This window comes from Orycteropus afer, unplaced genomic scaffold, assembly GCF_000298275.1.
Source record: "Orycteropus afer afer isolate SDZICR_OR568_19922 unplaced genomic scaffold, OryAfe1.0 scaffold00003, whole genome shotgun sequence".
NCBI classification, from domain to species: Eukaryota; Metazoa; Chordata; class Mammalia; order Tubulidentata; family Orycteropodidae; genus Orycteropus; species Orycteropus afer.
In genome coordinates this window covers 28,051,074-28,062,065 of record NW_006921590.1, presented here as the reverse complement: position 1 = coordinate 28,062,065, position 10,992 = coordinate 28,051,074, and the positions used below count along the sequence as shown (strand labels likewise).

Here is a 10,992-nt window from a genome sequence, read left to right as displayed (position 1 = left end):
AAAAAAAAAAAAAAAAAAGCCTGGTCTAGGCAAACATGTGGAACTAGAAAAGATAGGGTATCTTTGAGGGTCAAGTAGATTCAAGGGATGGAGTCTCAACATGTAAATGTGAATCATTCTCCAGGAGCACTGCAGTCACTCCTGTTGTTGTTATGTGCCATTGAGTCAGACCTGACTGATAGCGACCCCTCCTTGGGTTGCTGAGGCAGTATCACTACAGAAGTAGAGTGCCCCATCTTCCTTCTGAAGGGTGGCTGGTGGGTTTGAACCACCAGCCTTCTGGTTAGCAGTCAAGTGCCTTAGGCACTATGCTACCAGAGCTCCTAGCAGGGCACATATGCAAGAGAATTTGATTAGAACTCATTAGAACCATGCTCCTTTGGGGTGAACTAGAGAAGAGTCTGTGATTCTGAATAAATAGAGTAAATGTGCACCAAATGTCCTATCTAGAAACTGTTCGGAACATACCATCAGTATTAGTTATTTTTCTCTGTTTCAAAAGAGTTTTGTTAGCAAGTATTTGCTTTAGAAAGTTTGCATTCAGTGTATGGGATCAAATTGTTAACAGCAACTCAAAAAGCTAGATAGGAAGCTGAGGGGAGAAATGAGTTTACATCAAAAAGGAAGGAATAAATCTGAAAAGGAGAGTGAGAATGGCTGCACAATGTGAAGAATGTGATTAATGTTGAAGTATTATATGTGTAGACACTGTTGAATGGATGTATGTTTTGCAATGTAAATTTTCAACAACAAAAATAAAGACCACGTGTGTATTATCAACATCAAGTTAAAGATTTCATACTTCGTATATTTTTAAGTGCAAAATGAATGTGTTTTCTTTTTACATATAGACACGGGGAACATGGAGGTTCTGCACCTATATGGAAGCAAGGACCAGAAGCAGCAGTGGCTTGAGCCTCTTCTTCAAGGGAGAATTACCTCCTGCTTCTGTATGACAGGTAAATGGCAAACCTCCACTCTTCCCTTGTGGAGCCAGTTATCCAGGAGTGAGTATGGATGAGTTGAAGAGACGTGCCATGTGGCATTATTTTTCAAGCAAATTTGCCTATTTCCAGAAATGTGATTATGTTTGCTGTTTTATGAGAGCAAACATGTTTATGCGAGCCTAGTTTTAAATTTTTTGGCACTTTAAAATGTACAGAATACAGTTGTCCACTTTTGAGAGGAAAAAACTAGATCTTGTTTTCTAAATTAGCCTGCTTTAGGCATTAACAGCATGGTAAAACTAATTTCATGATCTTTTGACTTGCATTTCTAAAATTGCAATCTGTAGATATTTAAGATTTCCTTTGCCCTCACATGGAGAGTATTCACCTTTGTAATAATTTTATTTTTATTCTTACAAAATAATCAGCTCTTCCATAAACCTGTACAAATAGAACCTTCATTAGTGTTGGACACATGGCTCAAATACAGTCATGTGGGAAAATAAAACTAGGAAAATGTTAATAAAACTGGGCTTAGAACCATTTATACAATTAAAAACTCAGAGTCATTGTTTCGTAGTTGAGTTTAGAATTAGATGAAATTCTATCTGGCTATATATTTTTTTCTTTTTAAAGATCAACTTTATTGAGGTATAATTCACACACAATAAAATGCACTCATATTGACTATGTAGATGTTGTTGTTGTTGTTATGTGCCATCGAGTAGGACCTGACTTACAGTGACCCCTCCTTGGGTTTCCGAGGCAGTATAACTACGGAAGTAGATTGCCCAACCTTCCTTCCGAGGAGTGGCTGGTGGGTATGAACCACCAGCCTAAATTTCATAAATGTGTACACCCATTTAACCATCACTACACTCAACATACAGAACATTTCCATCAGCCCCTGGCCATAATTTTTATGTGTTTTCAATAATAGCCAAATTTACTGTCCTCTATGATATTGCAAGGCTGGCGGTTCAAACCCAAGAGCCACTTCTCAGGAGGAAAATTGGGCTATCTACTTCTGTAGAGATACCACCTTGGAAAACCAAGGAGGGGTCACTATGTGTTGGCAAAATGATTCAACAGCAGTGAGTTGGTTTTTTTTTTAATGATATTGCATAGAGAAGCCTTGGTGACACAGTGGTTCAGTGCTCAGCTAACTTTGAACCTACCAGCCACTGTGGGAGAAAGATAGGGCAGTCTGCTTCTGTAAAGATTTGCAGCCTTGGAAACACTATGGGACAGTTCTACCCTGTCCTGTAGACTCAGGAATCTAACTCTACAGCAATAGGTTTGGTTTTAAGATGATAATTGCATTGGCTCTTAGAATAGCACCGCTGGTCTCCATTTAAGTGAATAAGAGTCATTTACTAAACATCTACAGTATAATGTGTTATCTACAAAGCAACAACTAACCAAAAACCAAACCCACTACCACAAACTCAGTTCCAACTCATAGTGATCTCCATTGGGTTTACAAGGCTATGAATCTTTGTGGAAGCAGACTGCCCCATCTCTCTTCCACGGAGCAGCTGGTGGATTCAAACCACTGATTAGCAGCCAAATGCCTTAACCACCAGAGCTCTTTACAAAGCATTAACTGGGGACTCCAAAATAAGTACACAGCCCCCTTCTCAAGGAACTGGGGGCCTCTAGTTTTAGAAATAGAGAAATATCTGAAAGACTAACCAAAAGAGCAACATATTAACAAGTATGGATTAGTATGGTCCAGAGCAGACTTGGGAGTGCTTAAATGCCATGGGGGATAGCAGTCATTTAAGGTGCCCCATGGCAAACTTTGTGAAGTGCTGAGCAGGCTTTGAAGAATGCAAATATAAATTGGTGAAAGGATTCCTGATGAAATTTGCAAGACACAGTTAGGAATTGTTTACGATAGTAAGGTATATAGTGAGGAATTCTGTCTTGCCAAGATTTCCATTGTGGAAAGTATAGAAGAACAATTTTTATCTGCTTTTGATGACTGAAGAGACTGAGTGAGTTGTATCCAAAGTCACATGTCAACAAGGAACCCAAGAACATAACTCAGCAGAACGCTGCTACTCATTCTTCTAGAATAGTTCATTTATTCTTTCAATGCACATTTATTGAATACCTACTGTGTGTAGTCATGGAGGACCTGGATAGAATGGGGGAAGGATAAGAAAACGAAAAAAACATGAATGCTTCTGCCCTCAGAGAGTTCACATTGCTTCTTCAAGTCTCTTTTGCAAACTGATGATAGCCGCCTGCTAGTAAATTCAGCCTTTGCTTATTTATAGAGCCCAATGTAGCTTCAAGTGATGCCACCAATATTGAAACCAGCATCCAACGAGATGGTGATAGCTATGTCATTAATGGCAAGAAGTGGTGGAGCAGTGGTGAGTGTTCAGAATAATTTTTTCACCAGATGCTATGCTAGAATAATACTGTTATACATAGTTATTAATTATCATAATTCTTTAAATTCTGCCTTTGAAAGCATTTTCAAATTTGGAAAAGTAGGTTTTTTTTTAATTTTTATTGTTATTTGGGTGAAAGTTTACAGAGCAAATTATTCAATACAGCAGTTCATATATACTGTGTCTCATGACATTGACTGTAATCTCCCACAATGAGACAGCTCTTTCCACTTCCTCCCCATAGTTACCTCTTCCCTGTGTCCTTTTCTCCCATGATTCCTGCCCCTCCCCCCAGCTGTCTCCCTGTGCATACACAGCCCTTCTACTCTCCCATGACTGATTTCTCCGAGTGTACCTACCTAATGTAAATGTTCAGCTCACATGCCTGTCTTTTGACTGGAAAGCACAGGAGTGGGTTCTATTCTAGACCTGAAGGGCAGCTAGGGCCCATTGTCTCAGGGCTTCCACCAGGATCTATCAGACCAGCAAACCTGGTCCTTTTTTTTTTTTTTTTAATTTGTTTTTTGAAAAGTAGTTTTAAAATAAAGTCTTGATAAGGTGATCTTTAGTTTAAGAGCAGAAAACACATCTTTTTGTTTTGTTCAGTTCATGAGAGTTCAAATTCATATTGTTGTTGTTGTTGTTATATGCCTTCAAGTCAGCCCTGACTCACAGCGACCCCTCCTTGGGTTTCTGAGGCAGTATCACTATGGAAGTAGGATTGTCCATCCTTCCTTCTGAGGAGTGGCTGGTGGGTTTGAACCGCCAGCCTTCTGGTTAGCAGTCAGGTGCCTTAGCCACTATGCTACCAGAGCTCCTCAAATTCATATTAGTGTGTACTATTTTCAATCAATGCAATTTCTATTAAAATTTAATTTTAATAGGGACATGGTACACAGAGGATAATAATTTACATTTGATTGTAAGAAGATCAGTTGTACCCATTATTGAAAATAATTTATTATAATAGTTTCATTGCTTAAAAATACAAATATTTGAATGAAAAGTAAGACACTTTACACATAGGCTAATACCTTGTTTAGTCACCACTTAGTAATAGGTTCACATAAATGGATGAGATCTTGAAGATGTTATAAAAATTAGAACCTAGAGAAATATGATAATCTGAGGATTAATTCTATCATATAAATGATAAAGCTAATATTTATCAAGAAATCAGTTATTACTAAAGAAAATCATTACCATGGAAATAGACTTTATCTTTAGAAATTTGCCAGGGTATAAGAAAAAGGCCAGAAAAAGCTTGGGTGTATTTATCTTGTTGTTTATTATTCTTTCTAGGATTTTATGAAATCACAAATTAAGAAACAGAAAAAAAGTTATTTTTTTGCTACATAGTTATTTAAATACTAAAATAACACAAGGAAATGGTTCTTATATTAAAATTTAGATAATTAAAAATAGCTATAAATGCCCCTTAGGAGCTCTGGTGGCATAGTGCCTAAGGAATTTGACTGCTGACCAGAAGGCTAGTGGTTCAAACCCACCAGCTACTCCTTAGAAGGAAAACTGGACAATCTACTTCTGTAGAGATACTACCTCAGAAACCAAGGAGGGGTCACTATGAGTTGAATTGACTCAACAGCAGTGAGGGTTTTATATATATATATATATATATATATATATATATATATATATATATATATATCCCTTAACATAAGTCTCTTCATTACTCTATTTTAGACAGCCTAGCCTGAAGCATAGTTCTTGGTTATGTATGCCTGTTGCTACTGTTTTCTTGTATTATTTATTTCCATTTTCATGATTGTACATTTATTGCCTTGTTTCCTTTCTCTGCCTCTACTCTTACTATTCTCCCACCCCCTACCCCTTTTTTGCTGTAAATGGCAACCACAGTGGTTGAGATTTGAATTTCAGAGTAATGCAGATGTTTTATCTGAGGGGGAAGCATCATTCATGTGTAACTAAGAGGAAGACAGAGTTTTACATTTAAATGCTTAATGTACTGGTTGGCTCTGTAGGACCTTCAGAATCGAAAGGAATCTCCTCCACATTTTGTCTCTGTCTTCTCCAGTACCCATAAGTCTTGGCCACTTTTGTAATGTAGTTTTTAAAAGAGGCTCCCATGAAAACGTAGAGGATTGGGTTGAGGCAGCTATGGAAGAGTGCAATGCTCTCCGTGACTTGGATGGCAACATCCATGCGCTTGCTCATGTCGCAGTCAGTGATCAGGGAGTAGATGATGTCTATGGCTTGGCAGAACTTGACAATATTGTAAGGCAGCTGAGTGGCAATGAAAACTGCAACCACTGTGAGCAGAACTTTGAGGGGCCTAGATTTTTTAATGTTTGGTGTCTTGATGAGTGTCCTTGCTGTGATAAAGTAGCAAACTCCCATAATAAGAAAAGGCATGATGAACCCTATGCAGATTTCCAACATTTGAATCGCTGCTTTCATTGATGTCCCTAGGTGATATGGAAAGATGGGAATGCACCTAACCTTGTCATTTACTGTATTAAAAACCAGCTGGGGTATACTCAGCAAAATGGCAGCCATCCAGACACAGGAACAGATGATCCAGCATGGTCTCCCTGCTCCTGATTGACTTGGAGCTTTAGTTACTGCTACATATCTGTCTATGCTGATACAAGCCAGAAACTGCATTCCAGAGACAAAGTTTACTGTGTACAAGGCTGATGTTACTTTGCACATTATTTTCCCTAAAACCCACCCATGAACTGCATTAACTGCCCAAAAAGGCAGAGTGAATAGAAGGAGTAAATCCGCCACAGCCAAATTCAGGATGTACACATCTGTTTTGGTTCTCTGTTTCTTATAATAGGCATAAATTGCCACTACTATGGAATTTCCTGCAAGTCCAATGATGAAAGCTATTGTGAAGAAGGCAGGCAAGAATACTTTGGCAAATTTTCTGACCTCTTCTTTTATACAGATCACTTCATATTGACTGTAGTCATGAGTGTCGTTCATTTCATTTTCCTCATAGTAGTAGTCTGTTGACTGGTTGTGTCCCAAAGCCATGGCACCAATCTAGATGGCAAAGATATTACAGGCTATTAGATACTCATTTGAATATGACTTAAAAGGAACCATGTTTTATCCAGCACACGTTTGTTCTTTCACTACAAAATAGATTGTTGCTGTACCTTATGTGAATATGAAGCTGGCATTCTTAGAAACTCTTTGAAGGGAGCCACACTGGAATATATCTTCAATATTATTCATTTTGCTGTTACAAGTCTGTGTGCAGGAGCTTGGCTTTACCCAGGGAAGATAAAACAAATACTCTAAGGAGTTACCCAAATCACTAACCCCTAAATAAAAACAATAAGGGCTTTTATGTTAAAAATAGTTTTTAAAATATGAAAATTCAATTGGATATCAACTAAAAAGAATCAAAAAATTGTTATAGTTTTTCCATAAACACTTTTGTGCTTTTTGTGGATTGCATCTGCTTTATAAATTTATCTTCATTTTTATAAATTATTATAAATTTATTTAAAATAAGCTACATAAATTATCTCCACATTTACACTGATTTTTACTAGTTAGTTTTTATAAAATAAGGCCTTCTTTAGTTATTTTCCTTCCCAAATTTTTACTACTTGCTTATTGTATACTCTTATTTGATAGTATCGAAAAGCCTCTTGTCATCCAAGCCATAGCTTGCATCATTCTTGACTTCTCTTATTAGCCCTATTTCAAATCAGTTCCTAAATTCTGACTTTGCCATTCAAATAGGTCTTGAATCTGCCTCCTCCTTTTAATCTGTACTCTCACTGTCCTACTTTGAGTCATCAATGCCTCTCCCCTGCCTACTACAGTATCTTCCTAACTCGTATCCTACTGTTCTTATTCCTCCCCATTGCTACCTCTAAAAATGTTTTTCTTGTTGCCACCAGAATGTCCTATCTCTGAAATGCCATTCTGTCACTCTACTGCTTAGCTCTGCAGTGACCTCTCTTTACCTTAAAGACACAGTCCAAGCTCCTTAGCATGGTTCTCAAGGCTCCCTCTGTGATTTGGTCCCACCCAGGGCTCCTGCCACCTCTCCCTGTGCTGTGCTCCACACACAGACAGCAACAGTACTGAGTTGATGGCAGTCTCATAGCACACACTAAGCTGCAGCACATATCTACATCATGGCTCATTCTGGTCCCTTTATTTGGCACTCTGTTTCCTGCCAGTCCCTTGAAAGGCCAACTCCTACTCAACTCTACTTGGATGTCACCTCGGAAAGGCTTTCCTCATCCGGAGTTATCTCTGCAGCTCAGAGAACTGACCACATCTCATGGGAAAGATGTGATTCTCTGACTACATTTTCCCTCTAGGCTCTAAGTTCCCCAAGGATATGTACTGCTTAATTTCTGTTTGTAACTTTAACATTTGCAGAGTGCCTGGCACATGCTAGATGCTCAGTAAATATTTGTCCAATGGAAAGTTTTGCCAGCAGGTATAATCTAGAATGGATAGATGACATGTCAGGATTTTCCTGTCTCAACACTAAGTTATTTTAACTATGCACATCCATAGTTTCAAGACAAACTTTACAGAATTCACAAGTTTCAAAATGTATATAATAATGACTTTTCAATGTTTTTCTTATAAGTACTGAATTTTTACTTTGTTTTTAACCTTTCTATGTTCCTTTAACTGTTTTTGTCCTTTGAAGATTCTCAAATATTCTTATAGAATCAACAGTGAAAATGTTATTTTTTAAAACACTATACCAACTTACACTGTTTCAAAAGAGTGTTCTTATACTTGTTAGAACCTTCTTGAATGAGTAAAGCAACGTAAAAAAGTTCCTTGAGGCAAGATATTAGATAGAAGATCTGTTTTCCTTAGAAATTAAAAAAAAAAAAAATCACTGCCATCAAGTGGGTTCCGACTCATAGCGACCCCTCCTTGAGTTTCCAAGGCAGTACCACTACAGAAGTAGATTGCCCTATCTTCCTTCCAAGGAGTGGCTTGTGGGTTTGAACCATCAGCCTTCTGCTTAGCAGTCAAATGCCTGAGGTACTACACCACCAGAGCTAGGTGCTCAAGACTGTTTTTATCCTGGATGTTATTTGAAAAGTTTCAATCTGGTAAGACTGCCTGACCTTTTTTTTCTTATACCTTAATTATTAACACAATATGAACTTTGTTCTTTTCTTCTCTCTTGTCAGAATTCTTTAATATGATAATCAAGAAGAGTATGGCCAAATAAAATAGGATACTAAGGAATTGTATTTTTAAGTAAGAATTAATCTTACTAAAAATGAGAGTAATTGGAGCTGGGATGGAAATTATTTGCAGAAATGTTCCTTCTAGCAGATACATAGTAACACATGTAAATGTCATTATAATTATTACAAGAACAAAAACTTAATGTTTGTAAAATAAAGCAGCGAAATAACATAGCAAAGCTGATTTTCTCATTACAAAATTTTACAGTCAAGTAAGTAATGGTATTAAAATAATATTTTGTTCTTGCTTTGTTCAGATTTTCATTTTAAGTTTAAAATACACAGCTATTTTTTGCACATGTAAACGTTTAAACTTTCATGCATCAAGGCTCCTTCTACAAAGGTAAATAGACAAAGCCTTTGAGTTTTTAAAAAATCACTTCCCAAAATTCTTTCCAGAAAGAGAAGAGAAAGAAAAAACCAACCTGCTTCAGTCGGTAGAAAGGAGCAGTCTTGAGTGCAGAGTGTAAGATCAAATGCCCTTTCTATTTAACTCAGGCTACTTTTGTTTTCGTTTTACACCACGCCTTTCTTTATCTTGCATCCAAGAGTCTTTCCTGAAATTTAACCTTGTGAGCACTTGATCTTTTACTTTATCTGTAGCCATCCTACTGAGTCAAATCCAAATTCTTAAATGTGCTAGGAGATAACTCTGAAAGAATGCCATCTTGTTTCAAAAATCACAAGCTTTTCAAAGTTTCCATCTAGCCAAAGAAACAAGAAAGTGCCTGCAGCTGAGGCACTGCCAAACCAGAAGGAGGACTGACCCGAGGGCACGTAGCAGCTAGAGAAATAACTCCCTAAAGTGCTTTTGTCTAGGAAAGAAAACAACAGTGATTTTAACCCAGAAAGTTGCCTTTTTTGAAGACTGAATTATCAAAGGCTAAATTATGAGTGCAATCACTAGGGATTTATTGTGGAACTTAATGTTTTCTTTGCCACATAATTTAATATTTTACTTAAACCATTAAACTCCTCCTGGCTTCACTGTATTCCTTTTCTATCCTCGATCCTTCCTCTGTGCCTTTCCATGAGGCTTTAAACTCTCCTGCCCTCTTGTGACTGTCTTCTTCAAAGACCAGAATAAAAACTTTCAGAACCTTTTGTCTGGGAAGGCTGTTTACTTTTCCTGCTTTGACTTCCAAACAAATGAGAGTTAGAGAAGGAACAGAAATGTGTGCAGATTTGGGCCTCTATGGCACAGTGGAGTTCTGGTGGCATAGCGGATAAGGCATTTTGCTGCTAACCATAAAGTCACCAGTTCAAAGCCACCAGTTGCTCTGTGGAAGGAAGATGGGCAATGTACTTCCATAGAGATTCACAGCCTCGGAAACCCAAAGGGGGTCGCTATGAGTCGGAATCAGCTTGATGGCAGTGTGTTTGGTTTTGTGGTTTTGGTGGTGTATTTGAACTTGACTTTCCTCTCATTTGCATGTCAGTTCCCTTATTTATTTTCTCATGCAAGGCCAGTCATCCTCAGTCTCCACCTGCAGAGGTTGTTTCAGACTTCTGTCATTTTCTCTCTAAGCAACCGGCCTCACCATTTTGACTCATAGGAATGAGATCATTAGAGCCTTCATCCTCCCCTCAATAAATGTCTGAGGGCACATCCAGTTTCCCCTCCTTGCTGTCCACTGCTCTTTCAGGCAAAGGCAATTTGCTTGCAGCTAAGGGGCACTGGAGGTGTACTGGATAAGGCATTTGGCTGCTGAACTACAAGGTCAGAAGTTCAAACCTACCAGCTGATCTGAGGAAGGAAGATAGGGCAATCTACTTCCGTACAGATTTACAGCCTTGGAAACTTAAGGGCGTTGAGTATGAGTCGGAATTGACTCAGTGACAGTGGGTTTGCTTTGGTTTTTAAACTAACTCAAAGGAGTACCTCAAAAATAAAAACAAACTCACTGCTATTGATTCAATTCTGACTCAAGACCCCACAGGGTTTCCAAGGATGTAAATCTGTACAGAAGCAGACTGCCTCATCTTTCTCCCACAGAGCAGCTGGTGGGTTTGAACCACTGACCTTTTGGTTAGCAGCCAAATGCCTTAATTAATACACCACCAGAGCTCTTTAAAGAGTTCTCACTCTCACTGCCGTTGAGTTGGATCCGACTCATAGTGACCCCGCCTTGGGTCCGAGGCAGTATCACTGCAGAAGTGGATTGCCCCATGTTCCTTCCCAGGAGTGGCTGGTGGGTTTGAACCGCCAGACTTCTGGTTAGCCAGCTGTGATAGTTGAAGATGTGTCAACTTGGCTGGACTTCACTTGTGAGTGGTGTTTCCCATGATGGATCACATGACTGCGTCCTAAGCGGCTGGTCAGTCTAGGGGGAGTTTCCCCAGGGGTGTGGCCTACCTGTAATACTATCCCAGGAACAAACTGGAAAAACGGCATTCCAGATATAT

At 38.5% G+C, this 10,992-nt stretch overlaps 2 protein-coding genes across 2 annotated transcripts in view; one reads left to right on the top strand and one right to left on the bottom strand.

The window, feature by feature from the left end:
* ACAD11 (acyl-CoA dehydrogenase family member 11) overlaps window positions 1–10,992 on the top strand; it is a 140,610-nt gene that overhangs the window by 81,913 nt on the left and 47,705 nt on the right. The window contains exons 12-13 of the mRNA XM_007936963.2: window positions 852–959; window positions 3,233–3,331. Of these exons, the coding sequence (XP_007935154.2) occupies window positions 852–959; window positions 3,233–3,331 (207 nt within the window). The remainder of the gene's footprint in view (window positions 1–851; window positions 960–3,232; window positions 3,332–10,992) is intronic.
* On the bottom strand, window positions 5,324–6,376 carry ACKR4 (atypical chemokine receptor 4). The gene has a single exon (XM_007936950.2). The coding sequence runs from the start codon at window positions 6,374–6,376 to the stop codon at window positions 5,324–5,326; it is 1,053 nt and encodes a 350-aa protein (XP_007935141.1).

What these genes read in the sequence shown, in the direction of transcription:
- ACKR4 (XM_007936950.2), bottom strand. Translation starts at nt 6,376, where the DNA reads ATGGCTTTGGGACACAACCAGTCAACAGACTACTACTATGAGGAAAAT.